The sequence below is a fragment of the Podarcis raffonei genome, chromosome 18, assembly GCF_027172205.1.
Source record: "Podarcis raffonei isolate rPodRaf1 chromosome 18, rPodRaf1.pri, whole genome shotgun sequence".
Taxonomy (NCBI): Eukaryota; Metazoa; Chordata; class Lepidosauria; order Squamata; family Lacertidae; genus Podarcis; species Podarcis raffonei.
In genome coordinates this window covers 3,029,198-3,056,513 of record NC_070619.1, presented here as the reverse complement: position 1 = coordinate 3,056,513, position 27,316 = coordinate 3,029,198, and the positions used below count along the sequence as shown (strand labels likewise).

The following is a 27,316-nucleotide window of genomic DNA, read 5'->3' as shown; positions in this document are numbered from 1 at the left end:
CCCCAGTTGATCTACTCAACTGGGAGCAGTCCCATGGCTTCTTAAAATATATTAATTCTTATTAAGGTTTTTCAAGGGTAGCAAATTTACATACAATATATATTCACTTACATTTTTGTTACTAACCCAGGTCTTGTCAATTTTCCCCCGCTGCTCCCTCGAATCCTCATGATTTCATATTGCTATAATACTTTTGAGATAGTCCCAAAAAGGCCTCCAATTTTTCCAGAAACACCATTTTCATCTCTTCATTTTACAGTCGATTCCTCATGCTTTTTAGGGCTATCAAGACAGGGAGCAGTGCACCTTCAGACCCCGCCAGCCAAGATGTGCAGGCACCGTTATTTTGCTTCCAGGGTGGCAAGAGTAGGGTGCCTGTGCGCATGTGGGCAAAATCCTGGATCACGCTTTCCAGCTCACAGGACAAAGCAAAAACATGCGGCAAAAAAATACTTTTTAAAACAATCATTTCATTATTTATACCCTGCCCACCTGGCTTTGGAGTTTTTGAGGCTGAGGTTTCCTTTTTTAAAAAAGAAATGGACACATCTTCCGTCCGACCTACCTTTGAAGGCAAACTATTCAGAATGAAGTTTCCCTCTCCCTATTGATACGCAAAGGACCAGGCCTGGTCTGCAAAAGAATCGCCCTCCGCCAGTTTAAAATTTCCCTGCTTTTGCATACCGCCCCCTTTCTCCTTTCGAATCACCAAGAATCCCTCGCTGAAAGACAACCTGCCTTTTATTGGATTTCCTATTTACAAATCAGAAAGAGAGAAACCAGGGTGAACACTGAAAATTATATATATATATATAATATGTATATATAGCACATCTGATACATTCATTATATTTCTGTCATAATTAACATGAGCAAATTTCCAGGCGTGTCGGACCTTCCAAGAGGTTGGGGGCTAGGCATGGTGGGCAAGCGAGTTTGTGATTTGCACCAGGGCCCAAGAACCATCAACCGGACAGGATTCTGCCTTCGACTGGTGTGAACAAACCACCACCATCCCAAGCGCATCCTATAACCAAGAAGGGCGCACTAGTGAGATTCCAAAGGGGAGGGGCTGCAACTGCAGTTAAATTTAAGCTACTCAGCCACCCAAAAAGTCAGTAGCTGTGTTTGGAACCTATTCAGTGATCTCTATATACAGACTGGGGGGCGTCTATGTACACAGCTCAAGAAAGGGAGGGGGTGGAGAGCAAATGAAGAGAGGCAGTCGAAAGCCCCTCCAAAATTGATGCGCTACTGCTGCAGCAACATGCACTAGCGCACTCTTCGGAAGAAGCCGGAGACATACAAAGGCTTTTGCACCGATGAGAAGCTTGTAGCTGAGGAATGGCTCCATTATCCATACTGGCCATATTGAGGCTCACAAGTGCAGGTAACAAACATAGGGACTTGCACTGGGTGCTCTACCACAAATAAACTTTTTGCATTTATTTTTTAAAAAAAGCTCAGCAGCGCCAGCTTTTGAGCACAGCTAGGGTTCAGGTGATGACAGCTGCGTACCCAAGGCAAATTGCTTGCAGGTTTCCACAGGCAGGAGATTTCACGGGGGGGGGGGGGGTGGAATGGGCAAACGAACTGTCCCATCAGTGCTGGTGGGGATCCCACCTTTAGCACAAAAGCCTTCGAGCTTTGATGCATTTCTGTCAGGTCACCAAGACGCCCAGGGTTTTCTAGGGATGGGGAATCTTAAACCTGTTTGGCTGCTGGGTTTTTGGGAAACGCAGCTCACCGTAGCCCCAGCTCGAAAACCAACCCCCAAACGAGCAAATCAGCAGTCACGGCACCAGCTTGTGAATGGGAACCAGACTCAAAAGGAGACCGTAGAAGAGTAAAATGCATTGTTGAGTTGCACTATATTATTATTATTAGCAGCAAGCAACATATTGACGATCAGAGTCCAGGGACTTCAGCCACTCCCAATACTCTTCAAACAAGGCAAGTCTTTTTGTGGCTGCGAATCACCCCCACTGCCTCGCGTTCAGGGATGAGTCCCTCCCCAAAAAATCTGTCCCGTGACACGATAAGGTAGTTGCCCGGCGAGGGCAGGAGCAGCCTGGGCTGGCCAGGGCGTTCTGGGTCAAGCCTTGCCAGGTGACCAGCCGTCAGAAACACATTTCCTCCTTGCCCTGCCGCATCCCCCTGTCCGGCCTGATCCTGGCACAGAGGGGGGCTTCCTTTGGCAGGGATTGTCCATCCGCAAGAGCGAGTCTGCCCCCGCCTCCCCACTGCAACAGCTGGATGTAGAAGCGGCTACGTTCACGATGCAATGGTAGAGCCGAGCTGCCGGCCTGGGCAGAAGGAATTGCTAGCCGCCGTCCCGGCCCGACTCAGGCCAGCGAATCGTCCCGTCAGTGGGCTCCCGGTGTCGGCCCCGCTGGGTCCCCAGCCCCGGCTAGCAGCCCTCCTGCCAGCACGGCAGAGGACGGCCTGCGGTTTCAGCTGGGAAGGACACGCAAGGGGTGCGCATGGAGGGGGGAGAGATGAGGCGGGAGGAGGGGGGGCAGCAGCACATGGCCGTCCGCCCGGCAGCGAGCTATCCCCCCGCGGCGGCCCCTATGTGTAGAAGATGATCTCTGGGATCTGTCCGTCCTCCACGGACGTGCCGTTGTTGTTGCCGGCGGCGTAGCAGAAGGTGAAGCAGGTCTTGGCGCCCGTCGTCGGCGACTCGTGGATCACTTTGCGGAGCCCTTTGGTGCCGTAGTGAGAATCGGGGCCCTGGGAGAGAGAAGGGAGAGAGCATGTCAGCAGTCTTGCAGTCAGGCCCCAGGCCAGCATCCTGCTCTCAGTGGCCGACCAGAGGCCCCAAGGGGTAAACCCTCACACAGGACTCAAAGCACAAGAGCAATTCTCCCCTCCTGGGGTTTTCGGAGGCATTTTCCGAGGCCATCAATAGATTTCTCTGCCACAAATCTGTCCAATCCTCTTTTTAAAGCCCCCCGAAGCTGAGGTGGTAATAATAATAATAATAATAATAATAATAATAATAATAATAATTTATTATTTATACCCCGCGCATCTGGCTGGGTTTCCCCAGCCACTCTGGGCGGCTTCCAACAAAACACTAAAATACAATAACCAACATTAAAAGCTTCCCTAAACAGGGCTGCCTTTGGACGTCTTCTAAAAGTCTGGTAGTTATTTTTCTCTTTGACATCTGGTGGGAGGGCGTTCCACAAGGCGGGTGCCACCACCGAGAAGGCCCTCTGCCTGGTACCCTGTAACTTGGCTTCTCGCAGCGAGGGAACCGCCAGAAGGCCCTTCGCGCTGGACCTCAGTGTCAGGGCAGAACGATGGAGGTGGAGACACTCCTTCAGGTATACTGGGCCGAGGCCGCTTAGGTTGGTGAGCTCCACAGCTGCGATTTTGACCGGAGCAATTACAAGGCTTTCAACCCCACACACACAAGAGACCTGTGTCTGATTTTGGGGCTAGCTGTAAAGCGTGGCCCATGTTGGAGGGGGGGACATTTAGGAACCACTGTTAGAAATTACTCAGGCACCAGGCCCGTTTTGTGACTGGCGCAAGTCCAATTGCGACCCTATGGAGATCTCTGGGCACCAGGTGGGCTACTGACACCTCCAGCTTCCTTAAGCAGGTCAGCAGAAGAGCTGGTTTTTTTACATTTAACTATCACCTTTTTCTCCAAGGATTGCATGCTTTAACCCCCCCCCCATGTTAATCCCCTACAACGACCCTGTGAGGTGGGCTAAGAGGCTGGGACTGACTCCAGGGAGCTTCATGACTGAGGGGGGATTTGAACCCCAATCTCCCAGGTCTGACGCTCTAACTGCTACGCCACCCTGCCTTCCTAGAGCCCTTCTGCTATGGGAAAGCTCTATAAATTAAGTAGGTAAATAAATAGAGGGAAAGCCAAATGTCCCTGAGAGAGGCAGCTGAAAAGATTTTCCTTGAAATTTGAATTTGTTTTATTCTGGAATGTTTTATTTGATGCTTTAATGTGCTGCCTACCGCTTTGGGATTTTCACTTTACAATATAAAGCGGTATAGAAATGAAATGCAAACAACTATTACCACTATACAAACACCATTGGGGGGAGGGGGTTAGGCACCTAGACATACCTCAGTTTAAGGTACCCTTTGGCGATTGGCTTATATATTCGAGTTTCTAACACCGTTAGGAGCCCACTTGCCATTCTACTCGCCCAAGACTATGAAAACAAGAACAAAACCACAGAAATGGGTGATTTGGGGCTAGTCACCATCTCTCAGCCAAACCTACCTTGCGGGCTTGTTGCGAGGATAAAATGGAGAGGAGCAGCAAGAAGCTTGTACAAAAGATGCGGATATAAATGGAATAATAAACTTTTAAAATAAAATAATAAAAGGAACAGGCAGCTAGTGAGCCACAAGACCAGCCTTGGTGACCTGTGGCGGTCCCCCTCCTCCTCACCTTCCCAAGCCAGGACAAAGCACGTCTTCAAAACCAAATATAAAAGGACCTGGAATGTTTTCACACTCTCCCTGAAGGGCAGAAAAAGCTGTGCAGTTACCTTCAAGGTGGCACAGGCTGTGTAGCTGACAGTGGGCAAGATCTCAACGGGCTCTTTAAACATGACCCGGAAAGTGCTGGAAGACCCATCGCAGCTGAAGCCGGTGTCATTCTGGCCCAGGATTGTGTTGCTGTCGGTATGAATAATCTGGGGGGCAGGCAGTGGACCAAGAGAAAGGGGAAAAGAGAAAGAAAGGGAAACCTTTTAAACTCACGACATCTCTGCAAATGAAAATGTAAACTCCTCTCCCTGGCCTACGGAACCAGAACTCCGAGTCCACCTAGCCCAGGGCTTCCCAAACCTGGCCCTCCAGCTGTTTTGGGACTACGATTCCCATCATCCCTGACCACGGACCCTGCTAGCTAGGGAGGATGGGAGTTTAGTCCAAAAGCAGCTGGTCTTGCCAATGCTGTCTGCTCTGAAGTATTGCGCTCACACACACAGTTGTTTTTAACAATATGAAATACTTTTAAAAATAAAAGTCAATCCACCCTGGATTTTCCAGGGTTTTTCCTTTGCTATGGGATCAGCCACTGGATGCCCCACTTTTCTTCAAAAACAAGCATCTAAAAAGTGTTAGTGTCCACCAAATCAGTTGGTGGACAGACGGAAAAGCAGATGGGAGCCAGTTACGCCCCTCTCCCTTCCTCTCTTTCTCAGCAGATCCCCCTTTTATCTGTACACCTGCCTGGCCCCTTTCACAGATCTTCATCTTTGCCCCACCTCGCCCGCCCCTGCCCCAAGTCAAAACCTGGAGAGTTCTCTACCTGTATATTTACTTGATAATCTGTTGGGCCGTGGATGGATCCGTACAACCCGAATCCGACGATAAATATCCTTTTGTTGACAGAGAACCTGGAGGGTTGGAGAGGGAAACCGAGCATCAAGCACAGAAGAATCCTGCTGGATACAGGCAAGCGAAGATTGCTCTGCGGGGGGGTGTGTGTGCTTGGGGGTCTCGCAGATGACACCTGCTCGCAGCATCCCTGACACGGCAGCCAAGGTGGTCAGGGGCCAGCGCAAGGAGGAACCCAGCAACTCATGGAGGCAGTGTTAGAAACTCAGATATATAAGCTGGGTGCCAAAAGGCTCCTTAAATCAAGGTTACAGTCGCCAAAATGGAATGTCTAGTTGCCATTTTTGAGCAAGACAGCTATAAAGTCTTGTTTTTAAAATGAGGGACTGGCTGTGGATTCTCAGTTAAACATCTGGCTGGTTCAGATGCCTTGAGCAAGCTAAAAAACATTGAGAACTGAAAGAAGAAGAACCCAGGGACAGCCTACATATATATTGGCCTATGCCGACCTCTTTTTCTTAACGGTGACATGGACCATTCATAACATGGGGATATTATTCACAACTGTGAGCAGGGCAGGGGGCGGGAAGCAAAGACAAGTGACAACAATTTGCTGTATCGTTGTTCACCGCTCCTGCTCGGGATGCACAGAAAAAAGCATTTTGGTTGCTGAAATTCATTCCAATTGGGCGGATAAAATATATCTGATAGAATTCTACAGGATGGGACCTTAGTGTGTGAAAACAGTCCCGATCCAAGGATCCCCGGATGGTGGAGACGTCAGAAGCCATCCTAGTGCCCAGGCATCTTCACTTGGTTGCAAACGGCCCATATCCAGGTGCAAAGTGTGCTGGGCACCTGATGAATCTCGAACACTGCCTTGAGGGTGACAGGTTTCCCCTCCCCTGGTCTAATAAGATGCATTCCCTGTTCTCAGGAGAGGTGCTCTTTCATCTCTTGCTTGCAGTATTATTATTATTATTAAATTTTATTTATACCCCGCCCTCCCCAGCCAAGACCGGGTTCAGGGCGGCTAACACTGGTATAAAAACAATTGATTGAAATACAACTTAGAAACAAGATTAAAATACAACATTAAAATGCAGCCTCGTTACAGTAGGAATACAAATCAAAAACTTTGGGGGGGATGAAAACGTCAAGTCTTCACCAAGGCCAACTATCCAGACTGGTCCTACGTGGGTCAGAAAAAAGCTAGGGAAGTCCCCAAATAGGAGTTCCATCACAGAAGGAGAAAGGAAAAAGGAAGAGGGGGAGGGGATCAATTTAATTCCAAGCCGAAGGCCAGGCAGAACAACTCTGTCTTACAGGCCCTGCGGAAAGAAATCAGATCCTGCAGGGCCCTGGTCTCATGAGACAGAGCGTTCCACCAGGCTGGGGCCAGTGCTAAAAAGGCCCTGGCTCTGGTTGAGGCTAATCTGACTTCCTTAGGGCCCGGGACCTCTAGGGTGTTGCTATTTATGGACCTTAAGGGAAATGCTGCTTTTTAAATGTGGGATGGAGAACCTCAGACGCTCCAGACGTTGGACTCCTGCCTCCCATCACCCTTGACTGCTGGGAGTCGTAGTCTGGCAATGCCTGGAAGGCGCCAGGACCTGGGGAACCCCGGTGCCTGCTCTAGGTGTTGCGGAAGCCTCCCTTCCAACCCAGCTGGACAAGCCTCTCTGCTGGGGAGCAGGCAAGTGGCGTCAGGGCCCCAGGTCTCACCTGATCCGGTCGCTGGTCCCGCTGTACCCCCAACGGCTCTCCACCTGCTGGAAACGGTTGATGCTGCACTCCTTCCCCCGCAGGCAGCAGCGGGGGCGGTCGATGAACTCCACCCGCGGCTTGGGGTTGACGGTGAAGTGCAGGAACAGGCTGACCACTTCGCGGTCGGTCAAGATGCCCGACTGAGCTGGCCCTGGGGAAAGGCAGCAGGAAATGTCAAGAAGGACAGAGTGAGCTTCAATACCACGTTTACTGATTTTTTGATTTTTTTACTTGGTCCCTCCCTGACCGCCTACCCTTGTCCTTCTAATTTCATTTCGCTTTTAATTTGTACGCTGCCTTTCCATATTGCACGAGGCCATTTACAAGCTGAAGAAACAACAAAATGCACAACGAAGCTCACGCAGCTTCTAGCAACCCCGTCTGATGCAAGCAAGTCGTAATGAAAAATAAACAGCTTCTACCGAATAACGTAATGTTCGATAATCCATTTGGAATATAATATTACGCAGCAAAATGAACTCTCAAACTCTCACTAAATAATCACCTTCAATGATTGCAACAAATCATTACTAGACTATAATTGATTAAGATGACAGCAAGTCGCGAGATATAAAGCACTACATTTTTTAAAAAACCTGTAAAAATATTGAATTGTCACAACCAAGTCACATCCGGCCAAGATTACTCCGGAAGGGAATTTTGTAGTTTAATTGTGCAGTTTAAACTGTGGGATTTGCTCCTGCCAGGTGCATGGATGGTCACCAACTTGGGTGACTTCAAACGAGGATTAGAGGAGAAGGCAATTCATGGCTACGAGCTCCTGCATCCATACTCTCTCCCAACTGTCGGAGGAAGTAAATGCCTCCAAATACCAGGGTCTGAGAATCACGAAAGAGGAGAGTTGCTCTTGCGCCCGGGTCCTGCTTGAGAGTCCCCCTTGAGGCATCTGGTTGGCCAATGTGGGAACAGGGGGCTGGATGAGGTGGGCCCCTTGTCGCCCTGATCCAGCTGCAGGACTCTTTAGGATGTTCTTACCCGAGAGAAAAAAAGGGAGAACATGTCTGGGCAACTGTTCAGGGTCACGGAGCAGATTGCTATGGGGAGCTAAGTCCAAGTATAGTCGTAACTGCCCTGACACCTGCGGGCATACGGCAATATACAAATTAATAATAATAATAATAATAATAATAATAATAATTCCCTGTTTCTAGGAAAGAGCTTACAAAGCTGACACACGACATGAAGAAAATAAGGACAGGAGAAATGACCCTCTCCTTTTCCCACAATACTAGAAATCAGGGTCATCTAATGAAACTGAAAGTGCTGGGTGTTAAAGCTCTGAACGGCCCTGTATCCCTGAAGGAGCGTCTCCACCCCCGTCGTCCAGCCCAGGCACTGAAGTCCACCTTGAATGTCTTCTGGCGGTTCCCTCACTGTGAGAAATGAGATTAAAGGGAACCAGGCAGAGGGCCTTCTCGGTGGTGGCACCTCCTGTGGAATGCCCTCCCAGCAGACATCAAGGAAATAAACAACTATCTGACTTTTGCTGGAAACTGCCCAGAATGGCTGGGGGAACCCAGTCAGATGGGTGGCATATAAACTTAGTAGTAGTAGTAGTATGCACAGGCACTAGCCTCTGGCCCCGCCCACCGCTGTCATGTGCCTCAGGTCATGTGGCCCTTGGCCTTATCAATCCCTGAATCAGATGTCCTTCCAACTTTGCTTCAGACAGAGGGCATTCTCATCCCACCTGGAGATGCTCTGCCACTGAGCAATGGCCCTCCCCCTCAACACTTTACCTTCTTAACGCAGAGGTGGAATGGCCCTCTGTCCCGAAGCTTTAGCTGAGATTCCTGCATTGCAGGGGGCTCGGCTGGATGACCTTTGGGGGGTCCCTTCCAGCTCTACCATTCTGTGATTCTATGATGGACAGTGTCCTCCTGCCCACATCATACACTCTCACACTTTATCCAAAATCCACTGCCTGGGGGGGGGGCAGTTGCTTCACAGCTTTTGTGTGCTGCCAACAGTTCCTGGCCGCAAAGCCCTTCAGCAAATATTTGCTCTGGAGGGAAAGGTGTGGCGGCAGCACAGCTGCTAGTCTGTTTAGAAAGATCCTGACCGCAGAGGCCGGATTCTCCGCCCCCAAGTAGTGTGTGTGAATGTTTGGCTGGAGAATGGCTGCCAAGGACGCCTCATCGCGTGCTGGCAAAATACCCGGTTAGAGCCAAGCCAGCGGGTGCTGCATCCACAATACAGTGGTACCACGGGTTACATATGCTTCAGGTTACAGATGCTTCAGGTTACAGACTCTGCTAACCCAGAAATAGTGCTTCAGGTTAAGAACTTTGCTTCAGGATGAGAACAGAAATCGGGCTCTGGTGGTGCGGCGGCAGCGGGAGGCCCCATTAGCTAAAGTGGTGCTTCAGGTTAAGAACAGTTTCAGGTTAAGAACAGACCTCCAGAATGAATTAAGTTCTTAACCCAAGGTACCACTGTATACATTTACAGCACTCTTATACCACTTTTTACCATCACAATTTTCCCCAGGTAATCCCGGGAACTGTGGTTTGCTAATAGTTTCCTCGCAGCAGCAGCCACTGTGGCCTAGTGGCTGGAGTGTTGCATAAGATCTGGGAGACCAGGGTTCGAATTTCCGCTTGGCCATGAAGCTCACAGAGCGACCTTGTGGCCAGTAACTGCTTCTCAGCCTAACCTTCCTTGCAGTTAATCCCCTGCGGGGATTAAATGAGGAGGAGGGAGAAGCATGTGCTTCTTGGGAGAAAATGTGGGATGTAGATGCAATAAATAGAACAATAGAATCGCAGATCTGGAAGGGACCATGAAGGAGATCAAAACTGCAACGTTGGGAGTTATCAGCACCAACTGTCCTACACATTCCTACATGTTCCAGCCACAAACCCCTTCACTTTTGCTGATGAACCAGTCAATGAACTAGTATCAACAACCAGGGATTTGGGGGGGGGGGGGAGAGAGAGAGAGAGAGAGAGAGAGAGAGAGAGAGAGAGAGAAGGGGGCGCTATGCTCAATCCGCTGAGCCCTCTGGTTCTTGCAAGCATCCTGAGCCCTTCTGTCACAGCACCTCAAGTTGCCCTCCAGAGCCAGCCCCACTGATGATGTGGGTTTTCAAGGAGGGGCGGGAATAAATTGGAAAACTTCCTGACGCTGCCTCAAAATCAGCTGGGACCTGATTCAGCATCCTGCCCTCACGCTGAGCCAACCAGGTGTTCATGAGAAGCCCACAAGAGATCTTTAAAAGATGCCGTTCATTAGAACATGGAAACTAACCAGTTTGACTACTGTAGTTTCCATTGTGTTACTAATCCGTTTTTTTAGAAACTGAATTTTCCCATGGGAAAAAAAACGGCAGCAGCAGAGGAATATTTCCTGCTCCGCATCACTGCCTGGCTTCCCCCTCGATATTTGCCATCCACAACAAGCGGCAAAAGTGCCTCTTTGTTCCCAGGAGGCATTTGTGGGGCTGCGCGAGCTGGCAGCACACGTAACTCTGCACATTTATTTGAATGGCTTTTATTTATCCGCAAGCAGCCTTGGGGAGAAGGGCAGGGGGCCGAAACAGCTTCCAGTGAAATAACCCACAGGGCGACTCAGGACTAGCCATTGCTCTGTGAAAGAGAGCAAGCACCCTGTTTGCATGCAGAAGGTTCAATCCCCAAAGACACCCTCAGGTAGGCCTGAGAAGGACTTCCTGCCCAAATCCCTGGAGAGCCACTGTCAGTCAGTGTGGACAATATTGAGCTGGATGGGCCAAAGGTCTGATTTGGCGTAAGACAATCCCCCCCCATGAGGACTAGAATCTTAATTTACATTTGGGGAAGAACCCTAGAGTTTGGCAGTACAGCACCTGATTTCCAGAAGGTCCCAGGCTCTTTTTCATATTACTTTTTTATTAAATTTCAGAATTTTGTTTAAAAAAAAACTTCAACTTTAATACTTATTTTCCTTAACCCTTAACTCCATGATGTTTTAGTTCCCACCCCTTTTTTCTGCTGCATTATGTGACACGTTTGCACCCCACAGTTATTTCCTCTATTGCAATCTGCACCTTTCCCTTCTGCTGCTTACATTTTGAATCCTGCTTGCGACTTCGTTCAGCTATGATACTCCCTGGAGTGGCCCAAAAGGGGAAAGTCCCGGGTTCAAGCCCAAGCATCTCCAGGCAGGGCTTGAAAGGGCTCCAGGGCTGACACCCTGGACTTGGGATATGGCAGCCGCTTAGGGTCCTGTGATGTTCACCTGCTAAGTCTCCAGACCCCCTGGATTTCAAGGGAGGGCTACCCGCTTACCCGCTGCGAACTCCTCGATGGTCATCAAGGGGAAGCGGATGAGGGAGAGGGCTTTGCCCAGGGTTTTCCGCTTGTTTTCTGGGACCACCTGCAGCTGCTGCCGCTGGCACTCGGCCTCGGACCACCGGACCACCGCGTTGAAGAGGCGCACCTCACGGATGCCAAGGGTGTCCCTCTCCAGGACAGCCACCAGTGTATCTGTCGGGCAAGGAGAGTGGGGCGTCAGCTGCAGGCCCTGGCAATACAGGGCTTGAGGGCAGGGAAGAGGGGCAGCCACAGCTCTCCACAATGTTGCTGGGCAGCCATTTCCACCAGCCACACCAGCTGCCAGCTCATGGTTGTTCCTCATCCCTGATCTGAGAAGAGGCATGCTCCCATTTCTTGCACACAGAAGGAATGCTGTATCTTTCTTGCAGCATCTAAGATGCTGACGGGACTCCAACTCCCATCATCCTGACCACTGACAACGCTGGGGCTTCTGGGAGCTGGCGCCCCCTGCCCCCTGAAGGGTCACAGGCTCCCCTATCCACACATCAGGGCAAACAGGGACGGCGTGGAGCTGTTTTTATTGCCATTTGTTCTTTCATCCAGGAAAGGAAGGAACCTGGGAGGTTCACCGGTTTTTGAAAGACAGCTTTGAGAAAAGTTTCACAAACTGAGCCAACTGCTCTGAGTCGCAGAGAATTCTGGGGCAAATGCAGCTCTCAGGTGAGGGCAAAGGCCAGGTCCTGTCAACCTCAGTGCTCAGACCTGAGCGCGTACTCTCCGCACCAGTCCCAAAACCCCACTGGGGGTAAAATTCCTGCCATCCCTGGGCTGGCTATGGACGATGGGAGCTGTAGTTCAGCAACACCCAGGGATACCCGAGCTAACATGTTAAGCACCTTGTTGGGTGAAATATCACCAGGTCAGTGGGACAGGAAGCTCAGAGAGTTGCAACAGCAACACTCCCGACACAGCAAAGGCTGGCTGTTCTAGCGGGGAGCTTGGCTCTCTCAATCCGATCCCCTTGCCAAGAAGACCAGAACTTTTCCCCAAAGCAGCCTGACGATCGCTGCCACAGATGAAGAACCAGGGCTCAAATCTGCCCTGATCAGTCTCTGCACGTATGCAGAGGTACGCCGTGACGGAAGGAGGAAGGCCGCACGTGGGGCAAGCCAGCCCCCGCTGCTACTGTTGGCTGCCCTGCCCTGTTCCCACTCGCCCTTTTCATCCTGCGAGGCTTGGGAGGAATGTAGCAGCACAAACGAGACCTCTGTTGGCAAGCATCCTGTGTGCGCCAGACAATGGGCATTGTGGCATTCGGCTGGTGGAAGACGGAAGGACAGAATGTCCTCTCTGCCGCCTGACAGAGAGAACGACTGAGCTGGGACACAAAATACCGACCAATGAGGCTTGTCTCCTGGCTTACGTGTCGTTTTGCTTCAAACTTGCATGCTTAAATGCCCCTGCATGCATTTAAAATATATAATAAACGAGACACACAATGCACATGGAAAAGTAGGGTGTAGGGATATGGCAAGGCCAAAACCCTTGATGCACAAGCTTTCTATGTGCAGGAATATGTACGGTGGAGCATTCAATCATGCTGAGTTTCCCCACCGGCAGCCCAAAGGGGTGCTTCAGCTCAGACGCAAATTGGCACAGCCTCAATCGGCTGTTTCTGGGATCAACTTGGGACCCTCAAAGGCTTGTATCCCAAACAGCAAATGCACACACACCAGCACACAACACAACAACCATGAACTGCTGTGCCAATCTGCAGGAATCAGATTTGTAATTATGCACATCTGCCCAGGGGCACAGCAAGAACTCCCTCCCCTTTGCCGGAAGTCTTACTTCTCCCTGCTGGGTGTTGCATGAACTGTTTGGCAGCATACTTTGCAGCCATGGGGACTAGCAACTTATCATGAATTTGAAAACGCTCAAGGAGGGTTCTGTGAATAGTACAGCGTCCCCTGCCTTTTCCTTTATTACACAGGCTCAGCTCCAGCCCTTCAGGAAGCCAGAACCCAAGCAGTACAGAGAATTAGCCAAGCAACCGACCGACACTACGATCCCCACTGAGCCTGCAAAGTGGACGACTCACCAAGGTCAATATCTGTGAAGCCTTCTGCGTTGATGGCGTCAGATGTGTTCTTATCTATGTTTTCCAGGCAAAGGCTTGCCAGCTGGGGCTCATCGAAGAGTCTGGCCTGAAAGACAGCCATCAGCCAGCAGGTGAAATAAAAATATACAAGGTTAATTAAAATGTGTGTGGAGGGGGTAACTCTAGGGAGGGCAGCAGCCAGAATGCGGCAGATAGACTGGTGACTGGGAGCGGCCGCCGCCAGGACCATATAACTCTGGTCCTAAAGGATCTTCAATGCCTCCTAGTCTGTTCAAAGTGTTGGTGCTGACCTTTAAAGCCCTAAATAGCCTCAGCCCAGTATACCTGAGAGTCTCTACCCCCATCACTCAGCCCAGACCCTGAGGTCCTCCTCTGACGGTCTTCTGGGGGTTCTCTCACTGTGAGAAGTGAAGTTACAGGGAACCTAAGCAAGAGGGCCTTCTCAGTGGTGGCACCCACCCTGTGGAACAGCCCCTCCCATCAGATGCCAAGGAGATAAAGAACTACACAATTTTTAAAAGACACCTGAAGGCAGCCCTGTATTGGGAAGTTTTAAATGTTTGATGTTTTACTATGTTTTCATATGTGTTTGAAGCCGCCGAGGGTGGCTGGGGCAACCTAGCTGGATGAGCAGGGTATAAATAATAAAATAATAATAACTGACATTATCTTCTCTGAACTAAGAAGTTCCCAATGGTGCAACCTTTCCCCATAGAGTTTGAAAGGCATTGTCTCAGCAAAGAACTGGGGGTCAGCTGAGGTCAGCCGGCATGGCCTACACCACCTTTTCCAACTTGGCGCCCTCCAGATCAGTTGGGACTACCACTCGCGACAGCCTCTGCCAGCACACAACCTCCTGTGCAAGCATACCTGCGTTAAGAGCATGAAGGCGTTATCTGCCCTGAGGTTCTTCTTGAGGAACTCCACACAGTGGGCTTCAAGCGCGGGGACGGCGTACTTCTTAGCGGTGTAAAGGGTCGTCATCACGGTCTCCGGGCCTATATGAACCTCATCCGAATAGAGAAACCTGGGAGCGAGAGCAGGGAGGGCAGGAAGAAAGCACGGCTGCAATTAAAAACAAGGATTTTGACTTAAGGTACAGCACTAGCATGGAATAAGCTGGCTGTTAGGGAGAAAGGGTTCTCCGTGCCCATAAATCGGAGGTTGGGGGGGGGGGTATGAGGATAATGTTAGCTTGAGAGGTAGTGACTTGTTCAACTGCACCTGGCAAGCTTTGTGACTAAAAGGGTGCGATGCAATTTGTACCTGGCTATCCTCAGACCGAGTTCGGCACTCTAACCACTACACCATACTGCATCTCAAACAAACCTGGACCTTCAATTTTTGTTTGTTTTTAAAAAGTATATTCATTAGATTCAGTCTGGCTTTCCATGGGTTATTTAAAAGCTTGGTTTCCACGAGCTACACAAACACACACACACACACACACACACTCCACCCCCTGGGAGTAACTTACTCTTCTTATTTGCTTTTATGCTGTACGTCTATGCTTGTTTTATTAGTTGGATTGATTTTAACAACTGTTACATTTTAAGGTGTTTATTGTACTTAGTGAGCTGTTGGAAACTGCCTAAGGGGGTCAGGTCGACATGACAAAGGAGGACCGACAAACTGCAGAAATAAACAATAAATGAAATAAAACAAACTCCTTGTGGACTGCAGCCAAAAACATTGGAGCTGAAATGTTCATTAAAACTCTCTCACCCACAAAAATCTCCGTTCTAGTAATGCAGGAAGCTACCTCATACAGAGTCAGGAGGCTGGTCCTGTCTAATTTAGCTAGGGTCTTTTCCTCACCCCCTGGCTGTAGATGCCATGGGATTAATCAGGGAGCTTCTCTTATCAGGAACGGTTGAGAGAGCTGGGCATGTTTAGTCTGGAAAAGAGGAGACTGAGAAGAGAGATGAGAGCCATCTTCCAATAGCTCAGGGCTGTCACATGGAGGAGGGAGCAAGCTTGTTTTCTCCTACTCTGGAGGGCAGGACCCAAACCAAAGAACCAAGAAAGGAGATTCTGACTCAACATCAGGAGAAACTTTCTGATATTAAGAGCTGCTCCACAGTGGGACGGTCTCCCTAGAGAGGTGGTGGACTCACCTTCCTTGGAGATTTTTAAGCAGAGGCTGGATGGCCATGTGTCCTGCATGCTTTAGTTGAGATTCCTGCACAGCAGGGGGTCAGACTGGAAGACCCTTGGGGTCCCTACAGCTCCCATCAGCCCCAACCAATGCCTGGAGCGCACCATGTTGGCGAAGGCAGGCCCAGGGGCAAAGGGACAACCTTAAAGACAAATCTCCCAGTCTCTTAAGGCTGCCCTGGTCTCAGAAGCACAGCCCTGCTGCCTCGTAAGAGAAAAGGGTTTAATCTGCTCAAGGACTTACAGAAAGGAGGGAGATGGAAAAGAGAACTTCAACAGAAAAGCAAAGGCCGGCTGTGGGGCAGGAGGCCACTTTAAGGTGTTGCACAGAATCTGAAGGCTTGGCGTCTGGAGTATCCTCCCCCCAAATTTCTCTATAACCATGAGAGCTAGTGCCTTTAAAAAATAATTTTTTAAAAAAGCAGAAGGGAAGCAAGCGCTCCACTCTTAGAACCCAGCCCCTGGAGAGCGATTGCCTGGTGTTTCTTTGGAGAACTGTGTTCCTCCTGAGGAAGCGGGGGCTTACTTCAGCAAAGCAAGGAAGGCAGCCGGTTCCACGTCGGGTAGTTCTATCTCGGAGGACGTTGTAGCCATCCCGCCATTGAACATGGCATCAAAGACCGCACTGCCCACAGCCAGCACAAACCTGACATTTGGGAAGAAGAAACAAGAAGGTTCCGGCATTGACTGGATTGCACTCTGATTCTCATCCATTCCCCACAACAAGAGCCACAAATTAAGATTTTGCTATAACCGTATTGCACAGTGTGCTGCCCTGAAGTTACTCTTCCTCCTCAGAACCTCTGGTGCACAGCTCACACAACAGAGCAACAAAAACAATTCTTAAAAAAAGGAACAGACTTAGATCAGGTTTCTTTACATTGTGGTTGTTATCAACTTATCAGGCACCCTAACAACCATGTGATACCTGGATGTTACACAAATGTATTGAAAACTACGCTCTTTAGCCCTTCAAACAGGCTGTCAAAAGGTGTTTTTCAACATAAAAGAACGAAGCACAAATAAAAACATGACTTCCAAATTCAGGCATTGTAATTAATGGCAGAATAAATTGTTTGTTTTACAGTGCAAGTTATGAGTATTTAGACTGCATTAAGAACTTAGGTAAAACCCAACAGGCTTTTACTTCATCTAAACACGGGAGCAACATCCAGCTGCCATGTGCAGCTACCAGCCTTTGCTTCTGCAAAGTTCTGGACCCTCCACCTTCAAGGCAATGGTCTTGCTTAGTGTCCTTAACACACGGAGGGAGAGGGAGAGAGAACCAGGCAGAAACCTTTCAGACCACAACTGCTGCCCTGACACTAAGCAGATATCAGTTCCCTAGTGTAAAAGGGCACAGGAGCTTGCAAGATCAGATGGGATTTTTTGATTACGCTCCTGGGTACTACAAAAGCTCTATTTGCAAACAGATATGCTTTTAACTGCTACAGCAACCAATTAGGAAACATGCTTGCTCAGAAAACGCATGACGTAAAACACTTGTAGAAATTAATCCATTCCACCTAAAGGCTGGATCATTTTTCTTGCCCAAAGCCAGGGACAACCAGACGCTCAGAATGAACATCCTTGTGGTTCGAAATCAACCAATTTATCTGTCCAATAACAAATAGTTCTGTATCAAAAGCAAGCAAGCCGAAAAGCCGAACGCAGACTGGCTGCATCTTTCCTGGGGCCTTTCTGCATGCGCCCTCCTAATAAAGCTATCAGTGGACCTAGGTAATTTAGAATTATGGTGGCATATTTCCAGGGCAAGTTTCCCCCTAGTTTTGGGTAGCAAGTGTGTAACCAGCCACAACTCGGAACCTCTAACATGCCAAAATTGGAGCTCACTCCTTGCTAGCTTACAGCTCTGCCTGCAGGTGCATCAGGAAAGCCAGCTGCGAATAAGCAAACTCATTTTGTTTCTAGTCTGCTTCCCATTAAATATAATCCCACAGCATAATGCAATCTGATAAATCCTAGTGAGATCCATAATTCATAAAAACAAAATCAATAGCATAAGACAACAACACAGTCCAGCAAGGAAGCATTTGCGACCTCATGGGAACCTAAGCATCAGCCTTATAGCTCAGTAGGGCCTACACGGGCTTGCAGCAGCTCTTTAGGATTCCAGGCAGGGAATATTCACAGCTACCTGGAGATGTCAGGAATTGAACCCGGGACCTTCAGCATCCTCTTTAAACCCCATCCCACAGATGCTTCCTTGCGGGTTGCACAGCCATTTGCCCTTCTCAGCAGCAAAAGCCTCCAGCAGCTGCCCTACCCATCACAAACACACACACACACACACCCCTCTCTCGGACCCACAACTGCCCCCCTCTCCCCAGCTTCCTGTCCCATAACTTTACCCATATTTTCATAACAAACAACAGCTACCGGTATAAAGAACAGCCAAGTCCATCACACCCAAAGAATGACAGCCTACGGAGGGGGGGGGTATGTGTACAGCACAGTTCTCTCCACCCCCCAATCATACTCAAAACCCCACTGTAACCTGCCCCCCCCAATAATAACTTGCCCTTAAGAGCCCACCAAATTTAACTGTTCTCAGCCTCCCCCTTGAAAAAGGCCCATGGCTCTGCAACAGGCCCCCTACTCCCCTCTTTCCACGCCCCTCTAAGTAGGTCAGCGGTGGGGGGGGTGTTCCTCCCTTCCTGCCCCCCAACCAGGGGTCCTAATTTGAATAAAACATGGGGGGAGGAGGCAGATAAGCCCTGCCCTGTATAACTGATCACAAGACATAGTGCACTCACACTATCTGAATGGCAATGCCCATTGACTTGGGTGCGGGTGGGTGCACGACCCCCCCCCCTCAAATATACTATCCATTCATTCATTCATTCATAAAATTTGCACACCGCCTACTCCCGCGGCCCTGGGGGCGGTTGCAACACAAAACCACAACATAAAAACGCCAATGCTGTGATCATTCATTTGTGCCCCACCCTTGCCCCCAAATACATAAACAACAACAACAACAAGCCCCCTCCCGCTGCTCCCCATTTCAAAAGGGCGTGGGATATTGGGGGGGGGGGCTCCTAGGCATGGGCCTGGCCAGGATTTGTTATTGGGGGGGGCGTTGTAAACAAAACCCTTTTTCCTTTATGGGGTACCCAAGAGCCCATAGGTAGGTTCTTATGCATTTCTATTGATTCGGTGGAGGGGGGGGCTTGGCTACGCCCACGCTCCTCTGCCCCCAACCAGGGGGGCTCCGACGTGAATAAAAATCTAGGGGGGGTTGCTTCTGCATGATCCAGGGGGCCGTGCTTTCCAATGACCCTTTTTGAGGTGGGCCCCCAACATGGGGGGGGGGGCGTTTGGATGGCGACTCGGGGGGGGGCCGTGCTTTCCAATGACCCTTTTTGAGGTGGGCCCCCAACATGGGGGGGGGGGGCGTTTGGATGGCGACTCGGGGGGGGCCGTGCTTTCCAATGACCCTTTTTGAGGTGGGCCCCCAACATGGGGGGGGGGCGTTTGGATGGCGACTCGGGGGGGGCGTGCTTTCCAATGACCCTTTTTGAGGTGGGCCCCCAACATGGGGGGGGGCGTTTGGATGGCGACTCGGGGGGGGCCGTGCTTTCGAATGACCCTTTTTGAGGTGGGGGGTGGCTGCCCTCCAAGATGGGGGGGGGGCGTTTGGATGGCGACTCGGGGGGGCGCCTTCCTTCCTCCTACCTGTGGGCGGGGAGGCGCTGGGCCCCCGCTCGGCCCTTCCCCACCAAGAAGTGGACGTCGCTGAGCACCTCGTTGTTGAAGAGGAAGGCGAAGCGCTCCTGCACCGTCGGCTTGGTGGCCTGCCAGTTGTAGGCCGGCTCGCGGGGGCCCAGCGAGCACGACGAGGCCGGCGGAGGCGGAGGAGGAGGAGGAAGGGGAGCGGGCGGAGAGGGCGGCGAAGCGGGAGACGCCGGGGCCGGGGCCGCCGGACACGACGACGACGACGAGGCCGGCAGAGGGTTCCCGACGCGGTGGTTGTGCGTGAGGGGAGAAGAAGAGGAGGCCGCCGCCGCCGCGGCTGTCGGGCCGGCCTGAGGCGGAGGAGGAGGAGGCGGCGGCGGCTGCTGCTGCTGAGGCGACGCCGCGGCTGAGGTAAAAGACGGCGGGAGGCCTCCGCCCGCCACGGGCCCGGCGCCGGCCGCCATTTTGCGAGGGGCGGCGGCCGGCGGAGGAGGAGGAGGGAAGAAGGGCCAAGAGGAGGCGGGGAAAGAGGAGGACGAGGGAGGCGGGGAACGTTCAGACGTGACGCCGGGAGGGTCGCCAAAGACACGCGCCCGCGGGGGTGGGGGTGGGGAGGGGCACCCCCAAGGTCATCCAGTCTGACCCCGGCGAAAGGCGCAAGGGGTGGGGGAGGCCTGCCTAAAAGGGCACCCCGCCCCCATGAATCGTCGAATGAGTTGGAAGGGGGGCCCCCAGGGGTCATCCAGTCTGACCCGCCCCACACACACAATGCAGCTGAAGCATCCCCGACCTCTGCTTAGAAACCGCCAGGGAAGAATGATGGGGGTGATAACGATGACAACTTTGTTCTTGATGCAGTGGTACCTCGGGTTACATACGCTTCAGGTTACAGACTCCGCTAACCCAGAAATAGTGCTTCAGGTTAAGAACTTTGCTTCAGGATGAGAACAGAAATGGTGCCACGGCAGCAACAGGAGGCCCCATTGGCTAAAGTGGTGCTTCAGGTTAAGAACAGTTTCAGGTTAAGAACAGACCTCCAGAACGAATTAAGTTCTTAACCCAAGGTACTACTGTATCATTATTATTTACTATTACTACTACTACAGTGGTACCTCGGGTTACATATGCTTCAGGTTACAGACTCCGCTAACCCAGAAATAGTGCTTCAGGTTAAGAACTTTGCTTCAGGATGAGAACAGAAATGGTGCTCCGGTGGCACGGCAGCAACAGGAGGCCCCATTGGCTAAAGTGGTGCTTCAGGTTAAGAACAGTTTCAGGTTAAGAACGGACCTCCGGAATGAATTAAGTACTTAACCCGAGGTACCACTGTATTCAGCTAAGGCCAGGGGTCAGCAAACCTTTTCGGCAGGGGGCCGGTCCACTGTCCCTCAGGCCTTGTGGGGGGGCCAGACTATATGAAAGAATTCCTATGCCCCTCAAATAAACCAGAGATGCATTTTAAATAAAAGCACACATTCTACTCATGCATAGCTGTCAACTTTCAGATTTGAAAATAAGGGATCAGCAGCCTCACCTGTCCCGGGGACAGACTACAGGATATCTAACAATCCGGGATAGCAGCAGGAAGCAGCGGGAAACAGCACTGGAATAAGGGAATTTCCCGCAAAAAAAGGGAAGGTTGACAGCTATGTACTTATGTAAAAACACCAGGCAGGCCCCTCAAATAACCCAGAGATGCATTCTAAATAAAAGCACACATTCTACTCATGCAAAAACACCAGGCAGGCCCCTCAAATAACCCAGAGATGCATTCTAAATAAAAGCACACATTCTACTCATGCAAAAACACCAGGCAGGCCCCACAAATAACCCAGAGATGCATTCTAAATAAAAGCACACATTCTACTCATGTAAAAACATGCTGATTCCCGGACTGTCCGTGGGCCAGCTTTAGAAGGCGATTGGGCTGAATCCGGCCCCCGGGCCTTAGTTTGCCTACCCATGGGCTACGTTGTCCCAGCCATTCTGGGTTGCTTCCAACAGAATATTAAAACACAATAAAACATCAAACATTAAAAAGCTTCCCGATACAGGGCTGTCTTCAGATGTCTTCTGAAATATAGTTATTTATCTCCTTGACTTCTGATGGGAGGGCGTTCCACAGGGCGGGCACCACCACCAAGAAGGCCCTCTGCCTGGTTCCCTGTAACCTCACTTCTCGCAGGGAGGGAACCACCAGAAGGCCCTCGGAGCTGGATCTCGTGTCTGGGATGGATGATGGGGGTGGAGACGCTTCTTTGGGCATAGATGGCCGAGGCTATTTAGGGCTCTAAACGTTATGTATGGAACATACTGGGATCCAATGAAGATCCTTTAGGACCTGTGGTACCATATTGGCCCGAATATAAGCCGCACCTTTAAAATTGGAGGGGGGGGGGAGAAAAGAAAAAAACACCTGAATATAAGCCGCTGCAGGCCTTTCCCCATCCTCGCTCTCCCCACCCGGCTTTGAGGGAGAGGGCAGGAGACTATGCACCGGGCAGGCACCACTTTGCTGCGCGCTCCTGGCTACATCCCATAGGGTCATGAATATAAGCCACACTTTAACTTTTCACAGTCAGAATTTGGGGAAAAAGTGAGGCTTATATTCAGGTCAGTACGGTATATGGTCCCAGTAGCCTCTTGCAGTCACCAGTCTAGCTGCTGCATTCTGGATTAGTTGTCATTTCTGAGTCACCTTCCACGGTAGCCCCACAGAGAGCACATGGCAGTAGTCCAAGCGGGAGAAAACCAGAGCATGGACCATTCTGGTGAGACAGGGCGCAGGCCGGGAGGGTTTCAGATGGAGCTGGCAGACACCCACCCTGGATGCAGAATTGACCTGCGCCTCCATGGACAGCTGTGAGTCCAAAATGACCCCCAGGCTGTGCACCTGGTCCTTTAGGGTCACAGTTACCCCATGAAGGACCAGGAAGTCCCACCCACCCACCCCTTGTTCCCCCAAATCAGCATTTGTCTTGTCAGGATTCATCCTCAATCCGTTAGCCGCCATCCATCCTCCAACTGCCTCCAGACATTTGGACCTTCACTGGTTCCGATTTAAAGGAAGGAGAATCCACCACCTCCCAAGGGAGAACGATCCGCTGTTGAACGGCTTGGACTGTCAGAAAGTTCTTCCTGATCTTTAGAGTTGGAAGGGACACCCAAACATCATCTAGTCCAACCCCCTGCGAAGCAGGGATCTCAGCTAGAGAGTCTCTGATAGGCAGGGGTGCCAACTTGAATAAAATATTGTCCTTTGGGGAGGGAGATGAGCTCCACCCCACATAATCACATAACATCACACACACACACACACACACTTTGTTTTTTTTAAACAGATATTTATTGAAATTTTCAACTTTAATACATTAAAAAAGAATCAAAAAAGGAAAAACAAAAAGGTTTAAAAACACATAAAGTTCACAATCCTTATTTTTCTATAACATATTTCCCTGACTTCCCCACACCTCCCCTTCTTATATTCCAATTCAAAATGTTAGTTCAGCAAGTTCTTATCCCTAATTTTAACCTTTTTCTATTTAGTTCATTTTAAAAAAGCAATTTTGCCTTATCCAAACTTAAACACAATACTTATGCATCAATACTCGTTCTTAAAACATTTTTCTAACGTCGACCCAATTTCCCTTCTACGAATTCCCCAATTTTCATACAAATAACAAAATAAAATAAAAATAAAACAGATTGTAATTATACACCCTTTGGATTCCCAAACTCCACCCCCCCCTTTCCCGGTTTCGATCCCCAACAAATGTCCATCAGTCTTAGTCTACTATCAGCCTGGAGATCTCACGTCCGAGGCTCTTAATTCTCTCTCAATTCCTCTCTGCCGGTTTTTTTTATAGTCCTTAATATTAAACACCAGATCTCGGAGAAGCTCTGGCCCAACGGGATCCATGTTTCTTCCAGCCAGACCTCCATACTTAAAAGTGGAGCCCGAATCATGTTTCTTATTCCTTTCAAGTCCAAATGTCCCCAAAGCTCCAACTTCCACCTTAAGCAAATTCACCTTAATCAAATTTGTAATCCATAGGTCTTCAGATCTCCACATAAGGAGATCTCTCCATTCTTCAATCTTCAATTCAAAACAGATTTTCATCATCCAGTACTTATTTTCCTTTGTAGCCATCATGTCAGGCCTCTGGCTCTCCTTTGTCATCTGCAACATTACATCTCCTCCTTCCTTTTCCTCAGAAACAACATATATCTCTTTCTCCACACTCTCAAATCTTTCAAGTTCCTCTTCTTGTCCAGCTGCATGGACTTCATGAGTCAAGTCCTTATCAAATTCAATGGATTTGTTTACTGTTAAGTCCAGAGTTGCAACATTTGTAGCCAAAACATCAATTTGGCCTTGTAACTTTCCCAAGAGAAGAAACACTCTGTCCAATTTAGCTTGAATTTTTCCTCCTTCAGCCATTCTTGTAATGTCCCAAAATCCCCTCTAGAGGGATTTTGGTTACTTTATCTTCCTTCCAGTTCAAATCCAAAAATCAAGTTAGTTTGTATCAGTTCTTCCTTGTTTTCAACAAAATATAACCAAATTGTAGCAAATATATCCAGCAGAGATAGCAGAAACAAAGTTCTCTTTTTCCTTCTTGACAGCTAATTTGACAGCTGTCAAACTCTTCTATATCTCCTCAACAGGCTCTCTCGCGGATCACTCCTGGGTCCGGGGGGGTGGCACTTCAGCTCTCAAAATTAGCTCTTATCCTCCAGTGAAATTACTTATACTGCCAAATAGTGAAATTAATGTCTTTTACCCAATAAAGAAGAAGAAATTCTCTCGACCTTAGTTAGCTAGTCCTTGCTTTAGATTATTTATAAGACGGGGAGACGGACTTCCTGTTTGCGCCTTCCCCGATCATGCCTGATTCAAAAAAATTTTTTTCTTTACAAATCCAATTTCCGTATTACTCACGGGTTGTTGCTTTTAGAGTCCAATTGTTCACAAGAAGAAGTCAGCGCTCTCCGACCATGGCATGCGGCTTCACTCCGCAGGAGAAGCAGTTGACTCTCAGCACCGCGCCCCGTCCCCCGTTCCGAAGCCTTTAAAAAGGCTCCTTCGCGGGTCGAGGGGGCGCAAATGGTGCCCGCCGAGTCACCAAGTTCACAGGCTTCAGCGCCTGTGATTTCTGAGGGTCCCCGCGTCGCCGCAGCGGCAAGACCCGGATCCTGCGGAGCCGATTCCCTCCGGAGCTCGGAGGGAATCCGCCATTAGCCGATGGCGCTAACCCGGAAGTCCACACACACACACACACACACACACACACACACACACACTTTGAATGGAAACTCACCTCAACTTTTTTGGGGGGGGCAGATCCCTCAAATATTTTATTGGGGGGACCAAAGGGACCTCAATCCCTAGGAGTTGGCTCCTATGCTGACAGCAGGCCGGCCAACCTCTGCTTAATAACTTAATAACTTCCATTGAAGGAGAGTCCACCATGTAAGGGAGGCTGTTCCATCATCAAAACTACACTTACCAGAATTCTTTAAAGCCATAACCGCTTCAAATAGTTTGATACAGCTTTCAGTGCATAGTGCATTGAAATTTCCACAGTGGAAAGGAAATGTAATGGGAGCGTCATCCTTCCTTCATTAAAGAAACACACCAAATGAACACTAGAGGTTGCTGCAGACCACAGGATGAACAGACGTGGTAAAGGAGAGCTAGCTTCTGCCTGCAGATTAAAAACAACTAAAAATAAATCTGGACCTGCCGAGTCCCCCGTCCCCCCCCCCCATACACAGAGGGACTATTACGTTGCAATCCCTATGCATACATTTCACTTGGAAGCAAGCCTTGTTAACTTCCCTGTTACTTGATGTACAAAATCTCACAGCCACGATTCAGCAAAGCTTCTTATGGCATTTTAGGCAGCGTGTGGTGTTTTTGTGTAGCTGCTCCCCCTTATTTTGACATCCATTGTTCTTCCTCCTCCCAAAGGGAGGTGCTTTGCCCCCAGTTTTGTTTGTGCGCATCGCCGAGAGCGCTTTCGAAGCATTATGAAATAAATAAATTACCTGTCCTTCTGTGTCGGCTCTGAAACTACCACCTCCAGAGTTGTTGCCACCCTAGGAGCAAAGGGGCGTTTTAAGGAAGTGCCCCCTTCCATCTGAGGCACAGTGGAAGAAGTGCCAAGACTTAGGAACAGTGAATCATTCCAATATAACGCTGGGAATCTTCTCCCAGTTCTGCAGTGTTCCTCTCCTGAGCCCAGGGATGGAACAAGCCAGCACCCGAAGGAATAGATCAGACTTAAGGGTTAAGGCAGGCAGCCAGCCCTACAAAGATGCGGATTTCTATGTGATTACGGAGGGTTATTTTCAGAGGATTTGTCAAAGGTTCTTCCCTGTCCCGGAGGCCCTCCTTGCCATTTGGAGAGGTGAAAGACACCCATCGTGACATCTAATCTTTCTGCCCAACTCCGCTTGCCTTTGGACAGTTTCTTTTTAAACTTTGTGATTCATGGGTGAACCCTCTGGTAAGCACAAGTTTGCTGGTAACGAACAAAACAAACAAACAAAAACCCCTCCAAATGTACTAAAGACACGCCCCCCCATCTCTCTTGAAGGCAGAGAGAAAAATAAGGTAAATGGTTTTATTACTAAGCAGAAAGCTGACAGTGAAATTAAGATATGAAAACGATGAACTTTTCATAGAAGAATAGAGGCCTTTCATGGACTTTGGAAAAGCATTGCAGACAAATGAAATCGTGGGCCGGATTCGAGAACAGCAATGGAAGAAAAATGGCAAAATAATTGTAATAGAGGATTTTTTTGCAATAAAGATATAATGCAGTAGAAAAGGTTTGAGTCAAAACACTGCGGATGAGGGTGGAAAGTCAACTCGTGAACCAATGCAATTATCTGATTTGAAGGTCATTGTGAAAACATGGGGGGGGGAATTAATATTGCACATAATTGTTTTATTTATTTGGTTTCTTACCCGCCCGTCACTCTAACCTCCCAGGGTAGCTTGCATATATTCAACAATTCAATATGAAAAATTCTAGTTGCAAGAATAGGGTGGGTCCTAAAAGATACTTATAGCGCAAACATCAAAAGGTCAGACTTAAAGAGGTGAGTCACAGAGAAAAAACCAGAAAGCAAAAACTCTTTTCGAAATGTGCCTGAAATAGCTGCATTCGCCTTATTTATAACCCGGGCCTCTTGCTCACCTGTATGGAAGCTTTGACTATCCAAGGCTGCGAGGCATGATGGCGGGATACTCTTGAGAATCACGGTCGCTGGGTAGGAGGATCAGGGAGGTTGCCAAGGTGATCATGCCCCGCTGGTGAGTTTCCCAGAAGCATATAGACAACTGCTGTATCCAAGATGTTGTTGGAGCAGATGAGTCTCTGGTCTGATCCTGCTACAGGGCTTGTCTGACATTTTTACATGCACCACCCTTTATCCAGCAAGCTGTACAAAGCTGCCACCACCAACACAATTCATTTTACCCCCTACAACAACCCTGTGGGGTGGGTTGCGCCAAGAGGTAGCAACTGTCCCGAGGTTACCTTGACATTCATTCATGGCCCTGAAATTATTTAACCAGGGTGTGTGGAGTGATGTGTGGAAGTGAGAGCTGGACCATCAAGAAGGCTGATTGCCGAAGAATGGATGCTTTGGAATTCTGGTGCTGGAGGAGACTCTGGAGAGTCCCATGGACTGCAAGAAGATCAAATCTATCCATTCTGAAGGAAATCAGCCCTGAGTGCTCACTGGAAGGACAGATCCTGAAGCTGAGGCTCCAATACTTTGGCCACCTCATGAGAAGAGAAGACTCCCTGGAAAAGACCCTGATGCTGGGAAAGATGGAGGGCACAAGGAGAAGGGGACAACAGAGGATGAGATGGTTGGACAGTGTTCTCGAAGGAGGCAGTGGAAGACAGGAGTGCCTGGTCTGCTCTGGTCCATGGGGTCACAAAGAGTCGGA

At 49.5% G+C, this 27,316-nt stretch overlaps 1 protein-coding gene across 8 annotated transcripts; it reads right to left on the bottom strand.

Annotated features, from left to right (window-relative positions):
- Positions 1–1,458: 1,458 nt before the first annotated feature.
- On the bottom strand, positions 1,459–25,606 carry BTBD2 (BTB domain containing 2). 8 transcript variants are annotated; one of them, XM_053372508.1, is made up of 10 exons: positions 25,399–25,606; positions 16,175–16,294; positions 14,362–14,518; positions 13,471–13,576; positions 11,382–11,579; positions 7,051–7,243; positions 5,297–5,384; positions 4,530–4,676; positions 4,099–4,187; positions 2,580–2,733 (listed from the first exon to the last, which is right to left on the bottom strand). In XM_053372508.1, exons 1-10 carry the CDS (start codon positions 25,488–25,490, stop codon positions 2,691–2,693), a joined length of 1,233 nt encoding a protein of 410 aa, XP_053228483.1. In that variant the 5' UTR covers positions 25,491–25,606; the 3' UTR covers positions 2,580–2,690. The 8 variants fall into 8 exon arrangements, with proteins under 8 accessions (XP_053228482.1, XP_053228481.1, XP_053228488.1 ...); XM_053372507.1 differs by lacking the exon at positions 4,099–4,187 and having other exon boundaries at positions 1,459–2,733; positions 5,309–5,384; positions 25,399–25,604; XM_053372506.1 differs by lacking the exon at positions 4,099–4,187 and having other exon boundaries at positions 1,459–2,733; positions 25,399–25,602.
- Positions 25,607–27,316: the final 1,710 nt, after the last annotated feature.

Bases quoted from the DNA above. Each gene is read 5' to 3' on its own strand.
- BTBD2 (XM_053372506.1), bottom strand. From the start codon at position 25,490: ATGGAAGGGGGCACTTCCTTAAAACGCCCCTTTGCTCCTAGGGTGGCA. The intron at 14,519-16,174 runs GTAAGCCCCCGC...TCTCGCTCCCAG, and splicing joins GCCTTCCTTGCTTTGCTGAA to GTTTCTCTATTCGGATGAGG. The intron at 7,244-11,381 runs GTAAGCGGGTAG...GCCTTTCCCCAG, and splicing joins CATCGAGGAGTTCGCAGCGG to GGCCAGCTCAGTCGGGCATC.